This window comes from Felis catus, chromosome A2 (assembly GCF_018350175.1).
Source record: "Felis catus isolate Fca126 chromosome A2, F.catus_Fca126_mat1.0, whole genome shotgun sequence".
NCBI classification, from domain to species: Eukaryota; Metazoa; Chordata; class Mammalia; order Carnivora; family Felidae; genus Felis; species Felis catus.
Genome location: NC_058369.1, coordinates 8,390,605 through 8,417,671, shown reverse-complemented (window position 1 = coordinate 8,417,671; position 27,067 = coordinate 8,390,605). Strand labels below are relative to the sequence as shown.

Below are 27,067 nucleotides of genomic sequence, written 5' to 3'. Positions count from 1 at the left end.
ACGAGAGAATGGGGGTGCGTGTGCCTGGACGCCCACAGCTCTAGCCAGATGTCGCCACAGTGGAATTTGAGGGCAGATTCGCCGGAACTCACGGTTATTTGGATTTGTGTTATGAAATCTCTTGCTTTACATCTTTTAAAATTTTTTTAAATATTTATTTTTGAGAGAGAGCATGAGCGGGGGTTGGAGCAGGGAGAGAGGGAGACAGAGAATCCGAAGGAGGCTCCAGGCTCTGAGCTGTCAGCACGGGGCCCGACGCGGGGCTTCAACTCACAGACCGTGAGATCATGACCTGCGCTGAAGTCAGAGGCTTAAGGGATTGAGTCACCCGCGCGCCCCCTCTTGGTTTGTATCTTAGCAACTAATTAGGTGGGTGTTTAGCCTTGGTCTCCTCCTGTAAGAAAACTTACACCAAACCACCCCCGGAGCCCACGGGCGTGAAGGGAAGCTTCCTTCCAAATCACTCGTGTTGATTGAGCGAAGTGCGAAGGTCTCAGCCCCGGACACTCTTCCCCTTCTGGATTCAGCTCAAGTGTCACCTCCCGAGAGACTCCTTCCCCGGACTCCCCCCCTAAAGGAATCTTCTCCCTGCCAGTCACTTCTCTCCCCGTTACCCTGTTTAACATCCTTCCGAACTAATGTCGTCGTCAGCCTCCATTTCCCCTTCTAAGCTGTCAGCTCCTTGAGGGCAGACTCTTTTTAGTCACTGCAGTGGATAAAATCAAACGGCCCTCGCCTGCATCACAGCCGCCCGGTAGATGCAGTTCAGTGGGACGAGCGTGCAGACTTAGCAAGAAGTCCCAACTCGGGGAAGCGCCCCGGAGCCCGCAGCCTGTCCTGAGCTCTCGGGAATGTTCCCTTTCCAGAACCGCCTCCTGGGAAAGTCCCGCCCATGTCCAGATGGAGGAGCCCAGACAAGGAGCGGAAAAAGAGCATTCCAGGAGGAGCCAAGCGGTTCATTTAAGAAATTTAATCGATCACAGTAAGACATTCAGGCTATAAAAACGTTCTATACAGTGGTTGTAAAAAGCGGTACCCATCCCCCAAAACAACCCAACACGGACCCATTTCTCCTGAAGGGCTTCGCGCGAAGCCCGCACGAATCATCTTTGTACAAAAGTGAAGAGGCGTCTCAGAGACAACTTCCCCCCAATGCAGAGCCCCCAGAGGGGTCACAGATGCAGCAACCAGGGTTTGCAAAAATAAATAGATCTCTGTTTCATATATATAAGTGATAAATGTCTAACGAATATACAAAGTGCAAACGTAACAAAAAGCGCCCCTCCCCGCCCCCGCATCTGTACAGCAGTTTATTTACATGCTTCCAGAGGAGAAAAGGCTTTCACAGTTTCCTGCAGAGTAGGACGCAGTGCTTAGTGGTCATGCAGTGAACGTGGACACTCCCTGGACGACTTTAGGCGGGAATCCACAAGAGGCTCGCACTTCTTTCTTTGGTCGTGAGTGTGACATGTGTGATAGGATCAGAAAGTTTGGTTTCCGAAGTCCCATAAAAATGGCCAAGCCCAGGGGATGCCTTGCAGGGCTAAAGCGAACCGTCTTCTCGCGGGGAAATTAACGGCCCAGGGGCATCTGCACAGAAGCGGCCACAGGAGCCGGAGAGTCGTGATTGTGACTTTGATTGGGGGGGGGGGGGGGGCGGGGGAGGGAGGCCCCAGACAGCAGGCTCATCCGCACGGACCCCTCCCACCTGGAACAGAAACCAGTGCAAAATAGTAAGAACGTCGACTTGACGCAGGATACGGCCCCGAACGAAAAAAGTGCAAGGGGACCTGGAAGGAGCTGGGGTCCAGACAGCCACACCCAGAGTGACGGGTGCTCTTAGAGGTTGGCGGCCGCTGCCTTCGCGCCTCGGGTAACGGGGTAGCTCAGGCACTTAATATTAAGGACGATCGGTGGCTCGGGCTCTCTCTGGGAGCTGTCGCGGTTTCGGGGAATGGAGGCGGGGGGGCCTCAGGGCCCCCCTCCCCCCCCCGGGATGCGGCACTTGGCCAGAGCCACAGCGACGCCAGAGTCCTGGCGTCAAGGGAGGGCACGAACCTCGCTGGGGAAACCCTAGTTTGATCCAGATCTGGGGGGAGCAGAGCAAAAGCTAACTCTGGCCGTCCAGCAAGGCAGGGGTGAACGCACTTACTCCTGAGTGGGGGGCTCGGGCTAGAGAGGCGGGGGTCCGGCAGCTACCCAGGACCCCGGGGGTAGTGCCTGCTCTCGCGGTTCAAAGCCATGTGCGCCTCTCCCCCTGTGCCCCTCCGTCAGTGCGTCGGGAGCGGGGGAGAAGTGAGCGGTCCCTGGAGGGGACAGAGATGTCCCCCCAGCTCCTTTGGCCTGCTCTTCTCCGCTATTCCTAGAGAAAGAAAGAAAGAAAAAAACCCAACCCCAACCCGTTGCGTGTGCGCCGTCGGAAGCCCGTTCTGCCTCCCAGAAGAATAAATATATAAAACAAAGCTCTGGCAGGCAGGCCAAGCGGCTGCCGGCGCTGAGGCTGTGGCCACCGACAGTGCTTTCGGTCACTTCTTTCTTTGCAGGGACCAGGAGGAAGGGTGTGGCGCGGGTCAAGGGTCCTGGGAGAAAGTGTTCTTCCTGCCCGCGTCGGGCAGCAGGTTCCGGGGAAGCACAGGACTCGAGGCGGCGGCTCAGGCCACATCGTCCTCCAGGCTGACCATCTGTCTCTGTCAACAGAAAGATAAACGCCGGAAGCGATCAGTCCAACAGTCGGTAAACATGGCAAGAGGCCACCTACGCCTCCTCGCTCCCTCTCGGCCCCACCCCGCAGCCAGCCCGGCCCCATCGCGGGGCTGAACCAGCACACCGGGTTCCACCCTGGGCTCAGGGCTCCCGACCTGGGGCTCGGTCTTTCCTCCCACAGCCAGGGGAGGGCGCCTGTGAGCCCTGAGCCAGGTCAAGTCCCTCCTCTGCTCAGAACCCTCCGTGGCTCCTACCTTCTAAGAGCAAAGCCAGAATCCTCCCCATGGCCCACAAGGCCCTGCTCCATCTGCCATGGTCCCTGTCACTCGGCTCCTCCCTCGACAGCCCCCACGTCCCCGCTCCGGCCACCTCTGCGTTCCTCAAGCACACCAGCCTGCTCGAGGGCTGTCCCTGCACAGGGAGACCTGCCCCAGCCTCCTTATCTAAAATCGCACTCCCTCCCTCCCTCCCTCCCGGCCCCCACTGGCTTTCTTGTTTTCTTTCCTCTCCCGATCCCCTGTCCCCCTGCCGGTCCCCCACCACTGGAGCATCCCGGAGGACCTCACGGCCTTGCAGGGAGGAAGGGGGCCGCCGGGGCGGCGCAGGGCGCCCACCGAAGGGTAGGTGTAGCCGTCCTGGCTGCAGCAGATGTGGACCTCGTCCTCCGTGGTCTTCTGGTACACGGGGTTGTCAAAGTTGATGCTGTTGATGCTTTTCAGCCGCCAGTTCTTCCAGAGAAGGAAGGTCCCGAAGCCCAGGAGGATGAGCAGCACTGCAGGGCGAGGTGGCCCAGCCCGGTCAGCAGGTGGCCCCAGAGCCCTACGTCCCCAAGTGATGCCGCCTGCAGACTCCTGGCTTCGGACTTCTGTAGGTTTTTTTTGTTCCAATTTCAAGCCATACTTGTCCACTGCGGGGTCGGGGGGGTGGGGTGGGGGTGGGGAACCTATCCATACACATGACCAATCTCTAATCTCTAGCCCGCTGTGACTGGCTCGCCCCGGAAATACCCGACCGCAGTCGATTCTTCCAGGTGCTTCTGAGTCATGGGGCTCTTTCAGAAATGGGACTGTTCTCTATGGACACGGCCAAACTCATTCTCTTCTCCATCTGGGTGCTCTCTGCCTCGTTTATGAGGGGACCCCTGGGTGGTGCACCATGCCCCTCCCAGATCCAGGGGACAACCAAGGGCTCACCTAGCCAGGTTTGTAAAAAAACAAAAACAAAAACAAAAACAAAACCTGGCCACTGCCCAGGGCGTGGGACAGCTTCAGGCTCTGCTGGGAGGACACAGGGTGGGGGCCTTGTTCGGGAGGCAAGGGTCCCACTGCCACCTGTCAACTCAGAGCCAGACGGCCACTGGGCACTAAAGTGCAGGTCCTGTGAGTGGGCTGGGGGTGGGGAAGGGACACCTCGGAAGGATTTCCTTAGAAAAGGAAAATCAGGTGTGATGCTAACGGAGTTACAATGGACAGGGATGGGAGGGTGTAGAACCCCCCAAACTCCCCCTACAAGAGCACTGTTTGCCAGGAGGCGCCCCTCCGGTGGCGGGAGGCCTTCTCTGCAGCCCCCTTCCTGCAGCTGACCCAGCGGCGGGGACAGCTGCAGCCCCACGGCCCAGAAGTGGCCTTACAGCAGGCGCTCGACCGGATTTGTTGAGTGAATGGAGCTACAAAGGGGGCCGCAGTGATGAACAGGGCACGTGGGCGGGGGGCGCCCCCATCCTGGGCATACAGGTGGACCGGACCGGCTGGCTGGGCAGGGTGGTCCTCCGGCGGGGAGCCGGGAAGTGGGGCGGGCCCGATGGGCTTACCGATGGGGAGGATGACGTACAGGGCCCCCACGCTCCTCGGTCTCTCCTCGTCTCCTCTGCTGGCAGCATCGCCCAGGGCTGCTCGGGAGAGGGGAGAAAGTGAGGTTCGGATCCACAGCGAGGGCCACGGAAAACGCGGCACGTGTGCGGCCGCCGACACGCGCGAGAAAAACGCCTGGTGCTGCTCGGCGTCCTTAAAAGCTCAAAGCAACTCGGAGGGACTCCCGGGTTTGGGAGGCACCACGCTGGGGCCTTATTCATTAGCAGGCACGGTTATGGAGCAGATTTAAGAGGGCCCTTCAGCCAAGCGTTACGAGGCTCTGGGAAAGGGGCCAACGGTCTGGCAGGCAAAAGCCTGCAGGTACGTTCTCAACAGTTGGTGAGGTCGCTGGTGGAATTTTTCACCCCGGGTCTGCATTTGATGGAAATGAGACCGTTCTGGGTGGGGCAGCGGCCACCACGTGACTCCATACCGTGCAGCAACCCCAGTGCCTGGCTTGGATCGCGCCGAAGCGCCCTAGTCCTGTCTCAACTGTCCCCAGTTAATAAATATTGGGGGAGACCTCGTTACGCAACCATGAATGTGCACCTGAGCCCTGTAAGGGCCCCGTGCAAATCAAAGTTTAAAGTCCTTCAAGCAGGCAAACAGGCTGGGAAGACTGAAAGACCACACCTGGGTCACATGTACGTAGGTCACCAGTTAAAGTCAACCCCACCTGGGTGCATGGAATTTCTACTTTGACATCGGCTCAGGTTTGAGAAAACTTTTAACAAAAATAAGGTGGGGTGCCCGGGTGGCTCAGTCGGTTAAGCATCTGACTCTTGATCTCGGCTCAGGTCATGGCCTCATGGTTCATGAGACTGAGCACAGAGCCTGCCTGGGATTCTCTCTCCTTCTCTCTTTGCACCTCCCCCTCCCTCAAAATAAATAAATAAATAAACATTAAAATAAATAAATAAATAAGGCAGCAGCAAGATCTTTGAGAAGTTTTTCCCCTTAAAAGGACTCATTCACCAAAATCGAGACGCCCTAGACAGGCCTGTTTGTGAAATGGGTTTTCAAGCAGGGGCACCCCCAAGCAAAAAGGTTTCCCGGCCTCCCTTGACCACAGCAGTCCCCGCTTTACCTTGTTTATGGTTGCACAGGGGCTTTAGCTACTCTGAGTGGGGGAAAATGTCTGAAACTTGCTGATGCGCCCCTTTTTTTTCTGGTCAAAAAAAATTCTAGGGGCTCCATTTTCTAGCTGATCGAACTCCAGGACAGGGGCCCTCTGGTGGCCGAAGAGATGAATGGCAAGTCTTCCACTGATTTCACTGAGAGCCCAGCTCTGACCTTGAGACTGGTAGGGTGAGGACAGCGAGGCCCTCCCACAAGCAAAAACTTAGAGCCTCCTCCCTGCCTCCCACCAAAAAGACTTTAGTAATCAAGTAACATCCTAATGTGTGTGGTGTTTTTTGGTTTTTGTTTAATAAAAATTAAGGCCAAGATCCCATGACAAAGGATCACATTTTTAGGAAGACAGGATCTGACTCTACACTTGCCTCTTTGAGACCCTGGCTCTGATCAAACTATATTTACAAAACCAAGTGTTTGGCCCATGGCCCATAGTTTGGTGATTTTTTTTTTTTTTTTTTTTAAATGTAGTTGGGCACCTGGATGGCTCAGTTGGTTAAGCATCTGATTTTGGCTCAGGTCAGGATCTCACGGTTTGTGGGTTCGAGTCCCCCATTGGGCCCTCTGTTGTCAGCTCAGAGCCTGCTTTGGATCCTCTGTCTCTCCCTCTCTCTGCCCCTCCCCTGCTCATTCTCTCTCTCTCTCCCAAAAATAAACATTAAAGAGGCACCTGGGTGGCCCAGTAGGTTAAGCATCTGATTTTGGCTCAGGTCATGATCTCACAGTTTGCAGGTTCAAGCCCTGCATCGGGTTCTGTGCTGACAGCTCAGAGCCTGGAGCCTACTTCCAATTTTGTCTCCCTCTCTCTCTGCCACTCCCCTGCTCATGCTCTGTCACAAGTACGCTCGCTCGCTCTCTCGAAAATAAACAGTAAAAAAATACTAAAAAAAAATAATGTAATAAAATATTATTTAAGTGCTGGGCTTTTGGTACGCCCTCAGATGGTGCCCAAGGGAGTGCCTCACCACCTCACCCTGGCCCTGTTGGGCAAGTGCCTGAAAACAGGTCATCAAAGGGGCCTCGATAATGTTTTAGGTCCCTGTGCCTGGAGGACTCTGGGATAAGCCACCACCACGCACCCAAAGCCTTCACACGCCTTAGGGGGGGTTGGCGGGCACTGTTATCAGCCCCATTTAACAGAGAGGGGAACGGAGGCTTCCGCGAGGCACAGGCCAGGTCAGAAAGTGCAGGGGTGAAAGGTAAGCCCACTCCATCCCTTCACCAAGATTCCCTTGGCCCATCGAGATGCCCGAGCTGTTAAACCAGGGCCCAGGGTAGTCCCGACATCTACCTTGGTGGGACACTGTCACCGTCTCAGGCGTGGTGAACTCAGGGCTGGCCACGGACCATGGGCCGGCTGTGTGCTTTGGCCCCGCGGTTGGGGGGCGCACTGTCGTCCTCACGGCTGTGGAGCGCACCGTTGACCTGACCGTGACCGTGGAGGTCGCCCGGGGGGTCACGACAGGTTCGGGCTCTGAAAGAAGAAACATCTCCTGAGTGGCCCGCGGCCCAAGTGCCCCTCTGATAACTGTGCTGCTTGTGACCACGGAGAGGAAGTGCGTGCCGTTGGCCACAAAGAAATAAAATCAATGTAGTGAAAATTGAAACCTGCTAGTAACGGTGTCGTTATTCCATCATTGGTTGTACTCCAAACGGGAGATTCACGAGTGTTACAGACACAAGGGTGGCGGAAGCAGGACTCGTGCCCAGGTTGGTTCCCCTACCTATGAGGCAGCTCCTCATGTCCTTGGCCAGCAGCATGCCATCCGGGCAGGCACAGGTGAACTTGGGTGAGTGGGGGTTGATCTGTGGGGCCGGGAGACACAGGTACTGGCAGCCACCGTTGCGGAGGGCCGTCCTCTCACACCAGTTCACCCCTGAGGCGGAAGAGGCAGGGAGTCAGGGTGAGAACAAGATTAGAAAATTCTGGAAAGTTCCAGAAATAACAGCAGGGAAGCGGAGGGGGGAGGCAGTCACCCCGTCTTTACCTCTTGGCTGTGTGAGGTTGTGAAAAAGGACAATGTCCTCCGGGGACAACAGGTTTTCTGCTAGCAGATTAATGTCTGAGCCGGTGAGGCGGTTGGCACTGAAAATGGCTTCGTTGATGATGTCCGTCCAAAATACTTTATCCTATACGGGCATGAAAAGAGATGGCAGATCCCATTAACCATGGGCAGAGGGCACACGAATCTCCGGGAAGAAGCAGCACTAGGTGGCACTAGCCTCATTTATTTTTTCTTCAAAAAAAGTTTTGGGGCGCCTTCGTAGCTCAGTCGGTTGAGCGTCTGACTTCAGCTCGGTTCGTGATCTCACGGTCCGTGAGTTCGAGCCCCGTGTCGGGCTCTGTGCTGACCGCTTGGAGCCTGGAGCCTGCTTCGGATTCTGGGTCTCCCTCCCTCTCTGCCCCTCCCCTGCTCATGCTTTGTCTGCCTCTCTCTCTCTTTCAAAAATAAACATTAAAAAATTTTTTTACAAAATAAAAAAGTTCTAATTGTGGGGCGCCTGGGTGGCTCAGTCGGCTTGGGGGTCCGACGGCTTCGGCCCAGGTCACGGTCTCACAGTTTGTCTGCTGACAGCTCAGAGCCTGGAGCCTGTTTCAGATTCTGTGTCTCCCTCTCGCTCTGACCCTCCCCTGCTCATACTCTGTCTCTCTCAAAAATAAAAACATTGTTAAAAACTCAAAAAGTTTAAATGTATAAAATACACACAAAACTGACCATCTTAACCCTTTTTCAGTGTGTTCAGTAGCATGAAATACATTCACATGGTTGTGCAGCCCTCCCCACCACCCATGCCCCAAACTTTCTCATCTTCCCAAACTGAGACTCTGTCCTCATGAAATACTGACTCCCCCCCCCCACCCCCCCATCTACTTCCTGTCTCTATGGATGGGACTCCTCTAGGGACCTCATGTAAGTGGAATTCTACAGGGGCGAGTGGGTGGCTCAGCTGGTTAAGCATCTGACTCTTGATTTCAGTTCAGGTCATGATCTCACGGTTCAGGAGTTCCAGCCCCACATCTGAGGTTCGAGCCTGCTTGGGATTCGGTCTCCCTCTCTCTCTGCCCCTCCTTTGCTCGCCCGCATGCGCACTTTAAAAAGTTTAAAAAAAGAATGGAATTCTACAGCATCTGTCCTTTTGTGTCTGGCTTAGTTCCCTCAAGGCTCGTCCGTGTTGGAGCATGTGTTAGAATTTCCTTCCTTTTTCAGGCTGAACCACATTCCAGTGTATAGATATACATCTTGTTTAGCAGATCAGCTCTGATGGGACACCCAGGTCGCTTCCACCTCTGGGCTGTTGTGAATCCTGCTGCTTGAACACGGGTGTACGAATATAGCAACATTTCCTCAGAGGCCTTCTCCGCTGTGGCGCTACTCGGGCCAGACAACCCACTTTGGCTGGTCCCCTCTTCTCTTTGAAGGGTGGTCACCAGCCTCTATCCACTAGGAACTAGTAACCCCCCCTCAAGTGCAACAACCAAAGTCTTCAGAAAGTGCCAAATGTCCCCTGGGCGGCAAGATGGCCTCCAAGTGAGAATTCCTACTCTAAGACTCTTTTGGAGAGGGCGTGCTCGGAGGGCTCTGTTGGGAGTGTGTGTGACTCTTGATCTCAGAGTCTTGAGTTCGAGCCCCGCACTAGGGGTAGAGTTTACTTAAGAAAAAAAAAAAAAGAAAGAAAAGAAAAAAAAGCAACGTGGGGGCCCCTGGGTGACTCAGTTAAGCGTCTGACTGTTGATTTCGGCTCGGGTCACGATCTCATGGTTTGTGGGATCTAGCCCTGCGTCAGGCTCTGTGCTGACAGCATGGAACTTGCTCGAGATTCTCTCTCTCAACCTCTCTTTCTGTCCCTCCCCCATTTGTGATCTCGGTCTCAAAGAAAAAATTAACATAAAAAACCCCCAAAAAACCAAGCAACAACTCTTTGACTCTTTTGATGAGAAGAAAATAGAAATAACTCCAGATCTAAGACCTTTTTACAGCCACAGTCTTCTAAGTTAGTCCTGGCTTGGATGAACTAGACAATGTGGGCTGACCCATTAGCCTGAGCGCTTACGCCTCCTATGTCAGTCGTGCTCAGTAACCGGGACTTGGATGTGAATCCCCTCAGGCGCCCAAGGAGCAACCACTTGCTTCCAGCCCCCACCTCAAAGATGGCCAAGGAGAAGGGGTGTGCCAGCTTTTTCTCATCCTCCAAAACGGTCTTCCGGTTCCCCCCGTTGACATCAATGCTCGAGATGGAGTGGAGCTTGGAGTCAACCCAGTAGAGGCGGCCACCAGAAAGATCTAGAACCCACAGTGGACAAGGAGAGGTCATACGCCGATGCCCAAGGGGCCCGGGCCTGGCCACTCCACTCCCCGCAGGAAGGAGCATCCCCAAGGACCCGGCGGAGATGTGCCCAGAAAAGTAGCCCCAACAACCCACCACCATGTATGAGTGACAACCCCATTCCGGGGCCGTGTGGACCCCAGGGACCACGGTCCCAAGGACATACCCAGGGTGATGCCATTGGGCCACTGGATATCCTCCGTCACTAGCGAGTAAACATCGACGCCGTTCAGACCCCCCTTCTTGATCTCGGCGGGGGTTCCCCAATCCGTCCAGTACATGAAGCTGGTGGGAGAGTAGCATGAACAGGAGAAGGTCAGTGGGGGAGGCGCCCAGCGTGCCCCGAAGAGCGGCCTCCATCTGGAGCAGCAGGCCAGGAATTGTAAGAAGCCCCCCAAGGAGACCTTGGACTGGTTCTTCCGCTACCCTAGTGCCTGCAACATGGGGAGACCTGGCAGGATTTAGAACCTTCAAGAACAAAGGGAGACTTTGATTCCAACGTCAGGACCAGGACCCGTAATGTATACCCTTCAGCCTTTCTGAAGGCTTTTATACATTTTTAATTTTATAATTTTTTTTTTTTTGCTTTAAAACGATTTTTTTAATTGTGGCAAAATATACGCCACATAAACCATCTCGATTGTTATTTATTTATTATGTTTGTTTTTGAGAGGCAGAGAGAGACAGAGCATGAGTGGGGGAGTGGCAGAGAGAGAGGGAGACACAGAATCCGAAACAGGCTCCAGGCTCTGAGCCATCAGCCCAGAGCCCGACGCGGGGCTCGAACCCATGAACCGTGAGATCATGACCTGAGCCGAAGTCGGACACTCAACCGACTGAGCCACCCAGGCGCCCCAAACAATCTTGATCGTTTTTAAGTATCCAGTCAGTGGCCTTAAGTACACATAGACCGCCATGCAGCCATCCCCACCAGCCATCCCCGGAACTTTCCCATTTTCCCAAGCTGAAACTCTGACCCCATTAAATGCCGCCTCTTCCTTCACCTCCCCCAGCCCCCCGCACCCACCACTCGGCTTTCTGACTCTATGAATGGGACTCCTCTGGACCCCCTGGAAGTAGAATCCTATAATATGTGTCCTTTTGTGTCTGGCTTCTTGCACTTAGCATAATGTCCCCAAGGTTCGTCCCTGGTGCCAGAATTTACTTCCTTTTTGAGACTGAGTAAAATGCCATTGGGTGGACGGACCACATTTAGTTTCTCCTTCGTCCACTGGGGGGGCCCATACCCTGGCAGCTGTGAACGTGGGGCTACAAATCCCTGCTCACATGCCTGCGTTCGCTGCTTTCCCATCTACACCGAGAAGCGGATCTCCGATGGCTTTTGAGCCTCTGAAGAGATGCTCGAACTCACAAGTAGACAAATGTACCAGCAGTCTCCCCATAATGACTGGCAAGAGTGAAGACCTGCTGCCGACAGCGAGGGAAAGGAGTCTTCGGGTGCCCTTCTGGACGGAGGGTCGGTTTCACAATCCAGGTGCTGAACGACAATTTGCTGCTCTATCCACGCCCGTACCCCCGGAGCTAGTAATCCAACTTCTGGAATGAAGAATCTAGAATCTACAGTCCTGCAGGTAAACTGCGGTGACTCACATTCAAAGGTATTCAAAGGTATCTGCAGCCTTTGTGTGAGGTAAGGGGGAAAAATAACTAAATTTCCACACACTGGGTACAAGGAAATCGTGGCTCAACAAGCCAACAGGGAATGAACCCCATACGCCAAACGAAAAAGCCAGATGAACACTGTGTGATCACGTGTGGCTATTTGTGGGGGGAAACACAAGAGCAGACGGCACACGCGCACACACGCATGCACGCACGTACCACGACTTGTATCTAAGTGGTTTTCTCCGGGAGTCTTTCTCTTTCTGAAAGCTGCGGGAATAAAGTCACTCAACCGAGTGGCCCTCCGCCAAACGAGAACAAATGTTTTGTTCAATGGGGACCCAGGCCTACCTGCACCCCAGCTCTAGCCCACCTGATTCGTGCTTCTCTCCCGAGTTCCCCTTTCCTCTGATTGTTGCCGCCAGGCTGCCCTTCCAGAATTGTGCAATTCCACACCCAGCAGGTGTGGCGTAACAGGCGCAGTACACGGGGCGGGGACACGGGTACCCCCCAAGTGGGCCCCGGAGCTGCTGAGTCAGCCGCGGGCCCTGCAAACACCCTCCTGGGGGCTCCGAGGCGTGGCGACCTTCACTCCCTGTGACGTCCTCCCCAAAACTACCATCAGGGCCGACTGTTCTGACCTTTCCTGTCCAGGCACAGGATACTCGGCCATAAAATCCCAAATCGGGATTTAAATAAGTACTAATTTTGAATACCATTTTAAACATCCCTACTTTGGGGTGCCCGGGTGGCTCAGTCGGTTAAGCGTCTGACTCTTGGTTTTGGCTCAGGTCTTGATCTCATGATCTTGTGAGTTTGAGCCCCCCCATCGGGCTCTGTGCTGACAGCATGGAGCCTGCTTGGGATTCTCTCTCTCTCCACCCCTCTCCTGCTCACACCATCTCTCTCAAAGTAAATAAATAAAAAAAAATCCATATTCTAACTTCTGGTTTTGGGGCTCTCGTCCTGAGGGCACAGCTTTCCAGGGCCCGCTCCCATCTCGGGGACCACAGCGAACCTCAAGAGGGATTGGCCCCTGGCTCCCAAAGGGTGGGTGGGGGAAGGGCGACTGTTCAGGTCCTGCTTTTTCCTGAGAGCAGGAGCCACTGTGGCTGGGGACAATCCAACTCGGGCACACGCCTTCCCCGGTTGGAGCCCTAACCAGTTCTTGAACCCCGCCCATGTTCTCCGTTCCTTCCGTGGCCCTCGGCTTTAGCAGCACCCACCCGTGAACGGGATCCACCACGATGGCACGTGGCTTAGAGCCTTTCTCCTTGAAGAGCGTCTTTCTCTTCACACCCTTGGTGTCGGCCACGGAGACGGTGCCCAGGATGGAGTCTGTCCAGTATATGTTGCTGTGGATCCAGTCCACCGCCAGCCCATCGGGGGCCTGGAGGTCCTCGCTGACGACGGTGTCATAGGAGGAGAAGCCGGGGGCTCTGTCGATTTGGGTGCTGAGGGGGAGGAGCAGGGGAAGGAGAGCGTCAGTGAGAGGGGCCCCCGCGCCACCGGGGGTTGAGCGCTGGGTGTGGCTCCAAGGCTCACCTGTAGATCTTCCTTTGGGACAGGTCGGACCAGTATATTCTGTTGCTGGCCACCTCGGTGTCCAGGGCGACCACGTTCTTCAAGTTTGGGATGAGGCTGGTGTATTCGCTGCGGTCCAGGGTCATCTTCCTCACCTCGTGGCGGTTGGTGAAAAACAGGTAGGCGATAGTGCCTGGGAACACAGGAAGGACGCTCAGGGGAGCAGAAGGACCCCCCGATTCCCGCTTGTCACCCTTTGGGGTCTGACTGAACCAGAGAAGACACCCAGGATGGGGCGGGAAAGGCCCCCCTAGTGTATTAACCATGTGGTTCTGAGGCCCTGACATCCTGGGCCTTGCAGAGCAGGAGGGACAGCCCCTCCCAGGGCCAGCCAGCTCCTAGGGACTGTTCACAACCCGCCTCAAGTGCAAACGAGCCAGCCCATACCTGCCACCCCCTCTACTGGGCTCTCGCACTCTGGGCCACTATCCACCCGCCTGCCCGGGTCACCCTGGGACAGACACCAGACAGCACGAGCAGCGCCCCGGCCCCAGAGCCTGCTGGGATTCTCCCGTCCAGCCAGTCGTGAGCCTGCTCACCCTGCCTCACCTCATGCCCGAGGAAACCATAAGAGGCTCCAGCCCATGTGTGCGCCCTCTCACTCTCCCTCGGAGCAACCTGGCGCTTCCCGGTATGGACCCTGGGGCTGCCATGCCCCCTCCTCTTGGGAACTGTAACAACCAATCTTTCCAGTGGGGTCGTCTCCTGATCTGCTGGCCTCACCATGCTCGAATGATAACAAAACCTACATTTTAAAACACTGGGTCCCACATCTGGGTGACTCAGTCATTTAAGCGTCTGACTTTGGCTCAGGTCACGATCTCAAAGTGTGTGAGTTCGAGACCCGCATCTGGCTCTGTGCTGACAGTGCAGGGCCTGGAGCCTGCTTGGGATATTCTCTCTCTCTCTCTCTCTCTCTCTCTCTCTCTCTCTCTCTCTCTCCCTCCCTCCCTCCCTCCCTCCCTCTCTCTCTCTCTGCCCCTCCCCTGCTCATGCACTCTCTCTCTTTCTCTCAAAATGAATAAACTTTAAAAAATAAATAAAACACTGGGTCCCCAGAATTTTACATTTTGGAACATAAATATGAAGAAATGATAAGTTAATGTGTCCACAGGGATTCCTTAGGGCAGGAAATTCTGCTCAGTGCTGTTCATACCACGTTTTCCCTCACTGATCCTCACGTTCCTAGGAGGCCAGGGGTGTTGTCAAAGTCCCTTTACACAGAAGGGGATCAGAGCTCAGAGGGGAGGGGACTAGCCCAAGGTCACACCAACTAGTAAACGGCAGAGCTGGGACTCAAACCCACGTTGTCCCGACTCTGGCGGCTGTGCTGTAACCATGACACTGACATTCACCAATGAGCTGACCACGGGAACAACGGACCTCACTCAGGACCCCTCCCCACAACGCCACGCCTACCCCTGGGAAGGATCTGTATAGACACTGGCCCTACAGGTTGGAACGAAAGTAGTATCTCAAATCCTAGAGGGTTTTATGATCTCTGTCCCCAGTTTTCCCCAGAACCAGGAAACGCACAGGGGTGTGACAGAGGGAGCCCAAGGAACGGTCACAAAGGGATGACAACAGGGGAGAAAAACTTCAAGGTTAAAACAGATGCTTGAGGAAACGGAAGCGATCTAAAATATTTCAGCAAGGGGTGCATGGGTGGCTCAGTCGGTTGAGCATCCAACTCTTGGTTTGGGCTCAGGTCATGATCCCAGGGTTGTGGGATTGAGCCCCATGTCTGGTTCTGCACGGAGCGTGGAGCCTGCTTAAAATTCCTTTTCTCTCTCTCTCTCTCTCCCTCCCTCCCTCCCTCTCCCCCTCCTACCACTCATGCTCTAGCTCTAAGAAAAACAAAAAACAAAAAGACCTCCCAAAACAGCTGGAGGGGGAGCGGGCCCTTCATAGGGCCATTGCTTTTCACCTCTTGTCCCCTAAAGCCATTGGCCGGGCTGGGGGCCGCAAACCATTCCCTGTGCAATTGACCTGTGTCCCCAGAGAAGCTGGACATGTGCGGGCAGCCTCCCAGCAAGTTCCTAACTGGGCCGCTCATCCCTCTGCCAGAGGGCACACGGTCTGCCCGGGTCTTTGGAGTGTATGCAAAGTTCACATGATGAAACCCGCCACCGCATCTGCTCCCGGCGCCGTCCCCGCCCCCGCCCCCGGCTCACCCACAGCCTTGCAGGCCTTGGTGAGGGGGTCCAGCTGGAAACCCGCCTCGCACTCGCACTTGTAGCTGCCCTCGAGGTTCACGCAGAGCTGGCTGCACACGTCGGGATCCTGACACTCATCGATATCTGCAAGCCGGGACACAGAAAGGGGTTTGGGGCTTCTTCCTCATGGGGTGCTGACGGGAGTGAGGGCTCCCACCGAAAGCCATCCCTCCCAGTGGCAGGGTCTTGGTGACCATCAGGTTCAGAAACGAACACACTGAAATAGCCAAGTGTCATCTCCAGCAGTGACCCTGACCTCCCCGTTCACCTCAGGGGTGCAGCCAAGCAGAGCAAAGGCTGCGTCAGCCGAGATCTCTTTCTTAATTATTAATCCCCAAAGGCAAGGACAGGGTGCTCCTCGGGGGCCAAGCCTGTGCTAGAATGGCCCGTGCATTTGGCACCTCATCAAATCCTCCCAACAGGCCTGTGAGGTCAGGACCGCTTTCGTGCCCACTTAACAGACAGGGAAACTGAGGCACAGAGGGTTGGGCCACCACACGAGGGGAAAGGGCCGGGGTGGCTCGGGAATCACCTTCACATCTTCGCTGGTCCACCAGCTGGAAGCCCTCGGGGCACAAGCACTCATAGCCGATCTTGAGGTCGTTGCAGATGTGGGAGCAGCCGCCCCTGTTGTCCAGACACTCGTCGGTCTCTGCGACAGGAGGGACACAGACCGGTCACGCTCAGGTCGTCAGCCTCCCTGCGCTATCTCATCAGCCTTATCGTAATCACCACAATGACGTGGAGGCCCGTGAACTACCAAGTCCCCTAAAAGGTCTTAAAATAACCACTGTCACGTGCAATGCCACGGATGAACCTGGAGGACATTCCGCTGAGTGAAATACGCCAGGCACAGATGGACAGATACTGGAGGATTCACTCCTAGGAGGTCCTTAGTGGAGTCAAAGTCAGAGACAGGAAGTAGATGGGGGGGGGGGTAGGGGCTGGGGGAGGGGGCGGGGAGTCAGTGTTTCACGGGCACAGAGGCCCAGTTTGGGAAGATGAGGAAGTTCTCAAGATGGATGGTGGTGAGGGCTGTAGGACCACGCGAATGTACTAACACTGCTGAACGTTACCCCTAAAACTGGTTAAGAAGGTAAATCTGAACGTTATTTTTTTGTCAACCACATTTCAAAATGTTCTTGATTATAAAAAAATAAAAACTGTGTTCCACAGTTGCATATACGAACTCCCAACAGCCCTATAGATAGCTCAACTACAGTTGTGGAAACTGAGGCCCAGGCGAGGCTAAATCACTTGCCCAACAGTGCTGGACCGGACTCAGGGCGCTTAAGGTCCAGCATCCACGACCTGGCGCTTTTCACAGGGCTTCGGCCAAAGCCAACTCACCATCTGTTCTTGTCCGAAAGCTAAGGACAGTTTTTTACGGTTTTTAAATGGTTGAAAAGAAAACTAAGAATCCAAAGAAAACCAGCATTTTGTGCCACATAAAAGGTCTGTGAAATCCAAACATCAGTGTCCATAATAAGGTTTTCTTGGAGCACGGCCACACGCATTCGTGCGCACATGCGTGTACATCCGTATGCCGTTTTCCTGCTATAACACCCCGTTGAATAGCTGTGACAGACCTTACAGCTGGTAAAGTCCAAAATATTTACATAGTTATGGTTCACGAAGCACTGCTGAAACTTTACAAGCATCCCGTCAGCCACCCCCCCAGCAGGGTATGTGAACCATCACTGTCCCATCCTACAGATGTGAACACAGGCTTGGAAACAAAGCCCCTTATCCCCAAGGACCCCCATGTCCGTGTCGCCCCGGAGCTAAAGCTAAAGCACTCACGGGCACGGCTGGGCAGGAGCCTTGCAGCCCCAAAGTATCATGTCTGAGTCCCACTCCAGCTCCCCACAAGTTCAAGAGCCACCTGCATCCCGCGGCTCACCGCACTCCTTCAGAGGCTCGTCCGACCAGTCCCGACAGTCCCGGACCGAGTTGCACACTTTGTCCAGGGTGATGCATTCGCCGCTGTGGCACTTGAACTTGTTGGGCCCCTCGCACAGCGTCACTAAGAGCCAGAGAAGGGAGTCAGGTGCTTCTGAGCTGCAAGAGCCCGCTTACTACTCTTTATTAACATGATAGCTCATTTATATGAAATTACATGTAAATGTATTCATAAATAAAACGTGATGTAATCAGGGTCACAGAAATAAACCGTTAAAAATGGTGACGAAGGCAAAATTTGTTATACGCAGGTGACTACAATTTTTATTCAGTTAGCTAGTTTGAGAGAGACAGAGAGAGAGCACACACACGTGTGCGCGCAACTGGGGGAGGGGCAAAGGGAGAGGGTGACAGAGGATCCAAAACTCCAAAGCGGACTCCACACTGACAGTAGGGAACTCAATGCGGGGCTCGAACTCACGAACCATGAGCTCATGACCTGACCTGAAGTCATACACGTAAGCCACCCAGGCACCCACGTGAGCCACACAAGCACCTCTAACACAATTTTTAAAAAGTCCATTATCAGAATTTAACTTCTTGTTCACAAAAGTTTGTTTCAGGGGCGCCTGGGTGGCTCAGTCGGTTAAGCGTCCGACTTCGGCTCAGGTCATGATCTCGCGGTCCGTGAGTTCAAGCCCCGCGTCGGGCTCTGTGCTGACAGCTCGGAGCCTGGAGCCTGTTTCAGATTCTGTGTCTCCCTCTCTCTCTGACCCTCCCCCATTCATGCTCTCTCTCTGTCTCAAAAATAAATAAACGTTTAAAAAAATAAAAATTAAAAAAAAAACATTTAAAAAAAAAAGTTTGTTTCAGTCTCTAGGTACTATAATTAAAAATATTTTTTTCTCCATCAAGACTTAAGATCAAGAGTTGGACACTTAACTGACTCTGCCACCCAGGCGCCCCACAAGGATACTGTTTTTTTTTAATTTTTTTTTTCAACATTTATTTATTTTTGGGACAGAGAGAGACAGAGCGTGAACAGGGGAGGGGCAGAGAGAGAGGGAGACACAGAATCCGAAACAGGCTCCAGGCTCTGAGCCATCAGCCCAGAGCCCGACGCGGGGCTCGAACTCACGGACCGCGAGATCGTGACCTGGCTGAAGTCGGACGCTTAACCGACTGCGCCACCCAGGCGCCCCAAAGGATACTGTTTTTAAAATATTGTTCATTGGGGCGCCTGGGTGGCGGAATCGGTTAAGTATCCAACTCTTGGTTTTGGCTCAGGTCATGACCTCACGGTTCGTGAGTTTAAGCCCTGCATCAGGCTCTGCACTGATGGCGCAGAGCCTGCTTGGGATTCTGTCTCTTCTTCTGTCTGCCCCTCCCCTGCTTGTGCGTGTGCACGCCCTTAAAAAAAAAAAAAAAAAAAAAAAAGAGGTGCCTGGGTGGCTCAATCGGTTGAGCGTCCAGCTTCAGCTCAGGTCATGATCTCACGGTTTGTGAGTTCGAGCTCCGTGTTGGGCTCTGTGCTAACAGCTCGAAGCCTGGAGCCTGTTTCGGATTCTGTGTCTCCCTCTCTCTCTGCTCCTCCCCTGCTCAGTCTCTGTCTCTCTCTCAAAAATAAATAAATAAACATTAAAAAAAATTAAGAACAACAACAACAATAAAATAAGCCCACTAGTATCCTTGTGTTTACACGTGTCTCACCACAGTTTAAAACAATTCTTTAAATTAACTCTGCTGATGAACACCTGGGTTGCTTCTAGCATTTTGCTGTTAGGCCAGTGCTGCTCTGCGTGATCCTGAGCCCATCTCTGATTACAGGTGCGAGTTTCTCTGGGGTCATTCCCAGGAGGGGAATCCCTCCACCATAAGCTCAGGAAAGTGCTTAACATCGAACCGTACCGTGTTACCCCTGAGCTCAAAGACAGGAGCTCTGCACACTTTGACCTCATTAAATCTCAGTCCTGCAGCAGGTGATTTCATAACATACATGCTTTCAGGTAAATGGAAGTGAAGTTCAGGGGGGTTGAGTAAGTTGCCCAAGGACGCACAGCGCACGCAGGGCTGACCCGAGAGGAGCTCACCATTGATGCAGCCAAGCTCGTCGCTCATGTCCTTACAGTCATACTCCCGGTCACACTGCCGGCTGCCATGGATACAGGTCCCATCCGAGCACTGGAACTCATCAGGTCGGCACGTGGCGACAGCTGGGAAAGACAGGGCACGTGTTGGTTTTTCTCAAGGGAACCCCGAAGACAAAATAAACTACCACCTTTATTGTTTTGTCTTATTGTTTTTTTTAATGTTTATTCTCGAGAGAGAGACAGACAGAGACAGAGTGTGAGTGGGGGAGGGTCAGAGAGAGAGGGAGACACAGAATCCAAAGCAGGCTCCAGGCTCTGAGCGGTCAGCACAGAGCCTGATGCGGGGCTCGAACTCACAAACTGCGAGGTCATGACCTGAGCCGAAGTCGGTCGCTTAACTGACTGAGCCCCCCCCGGGCGCCCCTCAACTACCATCTTTAAAACAGCAATTTCCTGGCTGCCTTGGGCATCAGAGACAGCCTGTAACAGGAAAGACATTAGCGGTGAAAAAACACACCCTACGACTTCCATGAGCAGGAGACAGTGCCTCGTCATTTCACCTGCTTCTCGCCCCAGGAACACCAGTCTTCATATTCAAAATTTTAGGCAATGTAGATTTATTTATTTATAAATGTTTATTTAATTTTTTTAAAGTTCATTTATTTATTTTGAGAAAGAGAGCACGAGCAAGCAGGGGAGGGCCAGAGAGAGAGAAAAGAGAGAGAATCCCTAGCAGGTTCCATGCCGTCAGCATGGAGCCCGATGCGAGGCTCGAACGCACAAACCTGTGAGATCATGACCTGAGCCAAGATCAAGAGTTGGACGCTTAACCAACTGAGCCCCCCAGGTGCCCCTGCCAATGTAGTTTTAAGCTTCTTTCATGGCAGCAAGTACTGTTCTCCTCAATGAAGAAGAATCCCGGAAAATTATTACCGAAGTCACAGAGCAACGTTTGGAAAATAGGAAAGTGGGGTGGGGAGCACCCTAATGCAACCAGTGAGTTTTCTGGGAGTCCTCTCCACTCTTTCCACATACTCGTTTTTTCAGAACACATAACTGTTTTTTTCCAATTTTATTTTTAAGTAATCTCTACACCCAACGTGGGGCTCGAACTCACAACCCGAGATCAAGAGTCCCACACTCTACCAACTGAACCAGCCAGGCGCCCCAAGGACACGTAATTTATTACAATGCTGGAAGAGCCAACAGGCCACCCTCAGCAGAAAAGCAATGGCATGTTCCCAATCGGGAACAGAGGCAGGACAAATTATGACCGATGCTATCAGCATCACCAAGTACAACACGGCCCATCACTGCGAAACAGCTCCAGAGTTTAGAAGACATGTGGGGAAAAAGACAAATTTTTTGTTTCTGCAAGGGACGAAGGCACTGGTTACTCAGCCTTTCTGGGCCTCAGTTTCCCCATCTGTAAAGAGTGGGGGAAGCCTGCTCACAAGTTATGAGAATTAAGTTAGTTTGTGTTAAGTTTTAGTACGGGGGCGCCTGGGTGGCTCAGTCAGTTAACCATCCAACTTCAGCTCAGGTCATGATCTCAAAGGTCCACGGTTCAAGGCCTAAAATGGGCTCTGTGCCGATAGCACTGAGCCTGCTTTGGATTCTCGGTCTCCATCTCATGCCCCCTCTCTGCTCACATGCCGTCTCTCTCACAAATAAACAAACGTTAAAAAAAAAAAAATTTAGTACAGATCATGTACAAAGTCATCCATTATTTTAAAATGTGACTTTTAGGGTAGCCTGGGTGGTTCAGTCCGTTAAGCGTCCAACTCCTGATTTCATTCAGCTCAGATCATGATTTCACAGTTCATGAGATCAAGTCCTGTGTTGGGCTCTGCGCTGTCAGCATGGAGCCTGCTTGGGATTCATTCTCTGTCTCTCGCTCGCTCGCTCTCTCTGCCCTTCCCCCACTTGTGCTCCAGCTCTCTCTCAAAAATAAACATTCAAAAAATAAGTAAATAAAAAATAAATAAGAACGTGCCATTTAGCGGTGCCTGGAGGGCTCAGTCAGACCAGCATGTGACTCTTGATCTTGGGGTCATGAATTTGGGCTCTACGTTGGGTGCAGAGGTTACTTTAAAAAAATAAACAGGAGACTCTTAAATACAGAGAACAAACTGAGGGATGCTGGAGGGGTTTGCGTGGGGGGATGGGCTAAATGGGTAAGGGGCATTAAGGAGGACACTTGTTGGGATGAGCACTGGGTGCTATACTTAGGGGATCAATCACCAGAATCTACTCCTGAAATCGTTATTGCACTATATGCTAACTAACTTGGATGTAAATTAATAATTAAGTAAACAAACAAATAAATAAATAAATACGGGCACCTGGGTGGCTCAGTCGGTTAAGCATCCTACTCTTGGTTTCTGCTCAGGTCACGATTTCACGGGTCGTGAGATCGAGCCCTGTGTCCAACTCTGTGCTGACAGTGAGGAACCTGCTTGGGATTCTCTCTTTCCCTCTCATTCTGCCCCCCCTCCCACTCTCTCTCTCTCAAAATAAATCAATAAACTTTAAAATAATTTAAGATTTTTTTCAAGCAACTTTTTAAAAGTCTAATTACATCTCCCCAGAGATTACCACTAGGGAGAGCGCACCTGGGCAAAGATACTAAAGAAACAGGAACATGAAACCCTGGTCTAGATTCACAGGAGCTCTACATCGCTAGTTTTACGACAAGGAAGCACGGACACAGGGCCTGGGCCACACACCTTTCATCTGCACGGTCTCCGACACGGGAGCCGCTCACCACGTGTGGCAACTTAACTGTCAATTCATTAAAGTGAAATAAAACAAAAAACTCCACTCTCTGGTCACACAAGATCCACTGGGAGACAAGGACTGCTCTGGTCAGCACAGACGTGGGATGTCTCCACCACCACAGAAAGTTCTATTGGGACGCACTGGACTCCAACCGAAACCTGCAAAGTCCAAGGCCTTTGCCCCATTCTACTGGGGGGGAGAACACAATGCAGTGAGGTTGGGTCCCTGGCCAAGGGTCACAAAGCTTAGGGGTCACCAGCCAGGCCTGGAGCCCAGAATCCTTTCTGGACCACAATAATACTGCAACATGCAGCTTGCTCCCTTGTAGGAAAAAGAGCTTATTGTGTAAATGTTACAGACAGAGTCTCCTGGGGGTCCTACTCAGTTGGTTAAGCGTCTGACCCTTGCTCTCTGCTTAGGTCACAACCTCGTGGTTTGTGAGTTCAAGCCATGTGTTTGTTGCCTGCTCGGGATTCTCTCTCGCCTGCTTTCTCTCTGCCCCTCCCCCACCCCTTGCAAAATGAATAAATAAACTTAAAAAATTAAAAAAAAAAAGCCTCCTTTTAGGGATGCTCTCTTCTCCAGGTGATCAGTAACACTGGAAGAAACACGAAACGAGATGGACTTTCTTGCTGTGTGATCTGAAACTGTTTAACCACCGAAAGGCCCACCCGTCCCACACCAGGGGAGGGGGGGCACAGGGACAGGTCAGAGGACCCACCCCCGATGGCGCCCCTACCGCAGTTCTCCTCGTCAGACTTGTCCTTGCAGTCAGGGCCGCCGTCACAGCGCCAGCTCGAGTGGATGCACTCGCCACTGTGGCAGTGAAACTCCAGCGCTGAGCAGGGGTTGTCGTCCCCTTGTGGGGCTGACATGTTGCGGCCCCCGCAGCGCTGCGGCCACTCATCTGAGCCATCCTTGCAGTCCGGGTCGCCGTCGCACGCCCACAGCTCGGGGATGCAGGCGGAGTTGTTGCACTGGAAGTGGGCGGGGCTGCAGGTGGGCATGGGGCAGGACGCCTCATCGGACCCGTCTAAGCAGTCGCGGTCCGAATCACAGACGAACTCCAGGGAGATGCACTTCCCGTCCTGGCAGCGGAACTCATCCTGGGCACACGTCTTGGGCACTGCAGGGGAAGGAGGGGGATGGGAAAAGACAACGGGGTCACCAGAGCCTCTCCTCCTCAGTAGCAGCCCATTCCACAGATGAGGACACCGAACCCCGGGAGGGGCCGCACCCCAGTCCCATCAAGGTGGCCACTGACTAGGGTTAGACATGCATTTCTAAAGTAAGTGTATGTGGGGACGCTTGGCTGGCTCAGTAGGTGGAGCCTGTGACTCTGGATCTCAGGGCTGTAAGTTCAAGCCCCACCCTAGGTGTAGAGATTATTAAAAAAAAATTTTTTTTTTAAATGTTTGAGAGAGACGGAGCACGAGTGGGGAAGGGGCAGAGAGACTGGGAGACACAGAGCAGGCTCCAGGCTCTGAGCTGTCAGCACAGAGCCCCAGGCCGGCGGCGGGGGGGGAGGCGCTGAAACTCAGGAACCCAACGGTGAGATCATGACCTGAGTCCAAGTCGGACACTTGACCTACTGAGCCATCCAGGCACCCTAAAAATAAAATCTTTAAAAGAAAGTAAATGATGTGAACACTCATGTGCTGTTTTTTATTTTTTTTAATATCCTGGATTTTTACATTTTCTGAACTTGAAGATCTGACATTATCTTTGTTATTTAATGGAACCTTGCTCCATTAAAAAAATAAAAACAAAGGGGTGCCTGGGTGGCTCAGTCAGTTAGGCATCTGACTCTTGATTTCGGCTCAGGTCATGATCTCAGGGGATCAAGAGTATGAGCCCCACATCCGGTTCCATGCTTAATAGTGTGGAGCCTGCTTGGGATTCTGTCTCTCTTCCTCTCTCTCTGCTCCTCCCCTGCTTGTTCTCTCTCTCTCTCAAAATAAATACATCTAAAACAAGAAACAATACAGTTTTTTTTTTTTTTTAATTTTTTTAATGCTTTTACTTTTGAGAGAGAGACAGAGGGCAAACAGGAAGGGCAGAGAGAGAGGGAGACACAGAATGTGAAGCAGCCTCCAGGTTCTGAGCTGTCAGTGCAGAGCTTGACTCGGGACTCAAACTCACGGACTGTGAGATCATGACCTGAGCTGAAGTCGGACACTTGACCGACTGAGCCCCCCAGTCGCCCCAAAATGATAGTTTAAAAACTAACCAACTAACATGGAAGAGTCAGGACAGGCACCCAGCTCTCCAAAGTGCGCTCCCCCCTTGTTTCTTGGCAGAACCCTCAACTTGGTGAAGCTTTTTTTCTTCTCGTCAATGGTTAGCTGGGTGATCAGGTCTCGGCCAGGCGGGACCTACTGTGCACTCAGCCTCCCAGCGTGGCTGGTGGTGGTCACGGCGACTCACCAGAGCGTGTGCCATGTGGTTGGGGGAGACACCGGGCAAGACAGCCTCGCTGTGTGAGGATGACCGTAGACGTGATGCCATTGCTATCCGCTGCAATGCCCCTTGGGCAAGGTGGGGTTCGTACAGTGTGAGGGGGGTTGGCATGAGACCCCAAGAGACAGAGCCAGGTGAAGAGCAGCCTATCCGCAGCTCCGGTTAGGTCAGAGGGGTAGGGGCGGGCAGGGGAGGGAACACACTTACGACAGCCTTGCTCGTCTGAGCCATTCTCGCAGTCCACCTGGCCGTCACATCTCCAGAACTCAGGGATGCAGCGGTTGACACGGCCCCCACAGCTGAAGTCCCCCGGCTTGCAGGTGACAGACACTGTGGGAGAAACGAGATCGAGCCTTCACTCTAAGGGAAGCCCGGTCTGCCTCACCAGCCCCCGCTTTGCAGAGGAAAAACAGTTTTCAAAAGGAGGGTGCCACGCCCACCTTTCTGGGTCAAAATGAAGGGTATCTGACAGAACTTGTTAAAAAAATCAGACGTGAAGTGATGGAAAGGTTTGGAAGGAGACAGAGGTGGTGGTTGTATAGCATTGTGACTGTATCAATACAACTGAACTAGTCACTTTAAAATGGTTAATTTTATCTTATGTAAATTTCACTTTTTTTTTTTTTTTAAGTTGTTAAAGTTAAGTTCCAGAAATAACTCTTCTCCCAAGTCCCAATTCATGGTCGAACACATCAATCTGCGGACTGATTTCCACCTCAGCTGTCACCCACTGTCATCAAAAAGGGCAGGAAGCGTGTTACTCGCAAAGGGGACTCACTGCAGGTCTCCTGGGACTCATCTGAGGCATCCAGGCACTCGGCGCTCCCGTCACAAACCCACTTGTAGGAGATGCATTTTCCATCTTGGCACTGGAACTCGTTTCTCCCACATTTGTCCGCCACTGAGACAGAAGGGAAGAGAAAGGACCATTCAGTGCCAGAACCAGAAACTGACGACGTCACCTGTGTGTGTCTATTTCCTGCCAGCTGAAGAATGAATCCGATCCTTCCCAGGAAACAGAACACACACAACAAGTGTCATAAACCGAAAGTAGAGTGGAGGATGCAAAGAATAGACCTAGTGGCCTGCCAACAATGTGTAAAACTTGACATAATGGTATGGGTCCATTAAGGTAGGGGAAAAAATCCTCCCTTGCACATGAATAAAGCATATTACAAACCTGTGCTGGAAACAGTAATGAAGAAAATTGACACTATTAAATCATCAAGCTGAAGGAAAAATGAGGGGCCTTCTCTAGTAGGTAGGGAGGAAATAAAAAGAGATAAAATTCTGAGAAAGCATTAGTTTATTTATTTTTTTGGGTGGGGGGAGCAGACAGAGAATCCCAAGCAGGCTCCGCACTGTCAGCACAGAGCCCGATGCCAGGCTTGATTCATGAACCAGGAGATCATGACCTGAGCCAACCAACTGAGCCACCCAGGTGCCCCTAGAATGTCTTTTAATCTACTTCAATATAGATAGAGGTGGGGTAACTACCAGTTTCCTTGGTCTACTTGTAACTTTAAATCTTCACATTCCTTTGAGAGTAAGGATCCAAATTTATGTCACTAACAGGTTTTCAAACTATCAAGACTCTTAATCTCAGCTCAGGTCTTTGTCTTTTTTCTTTTCTTTCTTTCTCTTTCTCTGTCTCTATTTTGAGAGAGAGCGAGAGCAGTTGTGTGCTCACACACAAGCGGGGGACGGACAGAGAGAGAGAGAGAGAGGGAGGGAGGGAGAGAGACAAAGAATCTCAAGCAGGTTCCGAGCTGTTAGCTCAGAGCCCACAGTGGGACTCAAACACAAACTGTGAGATCATGACTTGGGCCAAAACCAAGAGTCAGATGCTTAACCAATGGAGCCACCCACGCGCCCCTCAGCTCAGGTCTTGCTCTCAGGGTTGTGAGTTTGAAGCCCTGAGTCAGGCTCCCATGCTAGGGGTGAAGCCTACTTAAAAAATAATAATAATAATTGGGGTGCCTGGGTGGCTTAGTCGGCTGAGCATCTGACTCCTGATTTCGGCTCGGGTTATGATCCCAGGTTTGTGGGACAGGGCTACACAGGGAGTGTGGAGCCTGCTTGGGATTTTTTTTTTTCTCTCTCCCATTGCCCCTCAATCCCCCTCTCAAGCTAGCTAACTAGCTAGCTAGCTACATACATACATACATAAATAGGGGCACCTGGGAGGCTCAGTCAGTCAAGCGTCCAACTTCGGCTCAGGTCATGATCTCGCGGTTTATAGCTTTGAGCCCCTACTGACAGCTCAGAGCCTGGAGCCTGCTCTGGATTCTGTGCTTCCCTCTCTTTCCGCCCCTCCCCAACTCACACTCTGTCTCTTTAAATAAACATTAAATTTTTTTTTAAATAAATAAATCTTATTCATGATGGTATCCTACTT

The 27,067-nt window shown here is 52.6% G+C and overlaps 1 protein-coding gene and 1 long non-coding RNA gene across 4 annotated transcripts in view; one reads left to right on the top strand and one right to left on the bottom strand.

The window, feature by feature from the left end:
• Positions 1–955: 955 nt before the first annotated feature.
• LDLR (low density lipoprotein receptor) overlaps positions 956–27,067 on the bottom strand; it is a 31,925-nt gene continuing 5,813 nt past the window's right edge. For all 3 annotated transcript variants that reach the window (XM_003981898.6, XM_023245495.2, XM_023245494.2), the window contains exons 2-18: positions 25,448–25,570; positions 24,877–24,999; positions 22,949–23,335; positions 19,429–19,551; positions 17,340–17,462; positions 15,969–16,088; positions 15,395–15,520; positions 13,182–13,353; positions 12,863–13,090; positions 10,180–10,298; positions 9,831–9,970; positions 7,676–7,817; positions 7,412–7,564; positions 6,979–7,161; positions 4,514–4,591; positions 3,318–3,475; positions 956–2,687 (exon numbers count right to left, since the gene is read on the bottom strand). In XM_003981898.6, the coding sequence (XP_003981947.3) occupies positions 2,652–2,687; positions 3,318–3,475; positions 4,514–4,591; positions 6,979–7,161; positions 7,412–7,564; positions 7,676–7,817; positions 9,831–9,970; positions 10,180–10,298; positions 12,863–13,090; positions 13,182–13,353; positions 15,395–15,520; positions 15,969–16,088; positions 17,340–17,462; positions 19,429–19,551; positions 22,949–23,335; positions 24,877–24,999; positions 25,448–25,570 (2,534 nt within the window). In that variant the 3' untranslated portion in view covers positions 956–2,651. The remainder of the gene's footprint in view (positions 2,688–3,317; positions 3,476–4,513; positions 4,592–6,978; positions 7,162–7,411; positions 7,565–7,675; positions 7,818–9,830; positions 9,971–10,179; positions 10,299–12,862; positions 13,091–13,181; positions 13,354–15,394; positions 15,521–15,968; positions 16,089–17,339; positions 17,463–19,428; positions 19,552–22,948; positions 23,336–24,876; positions 25,000–25,447; positions 25,571–27,067) is intronic.
• LOC123382196 lies at positions 3,429–6,001 on the top strand. The gene is made up of 2 exons (XR_006590195.1): positions 3,429–3,570; positions 3,681–6,001. It is a non-coding gene; the product is annotated as an uncharacterized LOC123382196 (long non-coding RNA).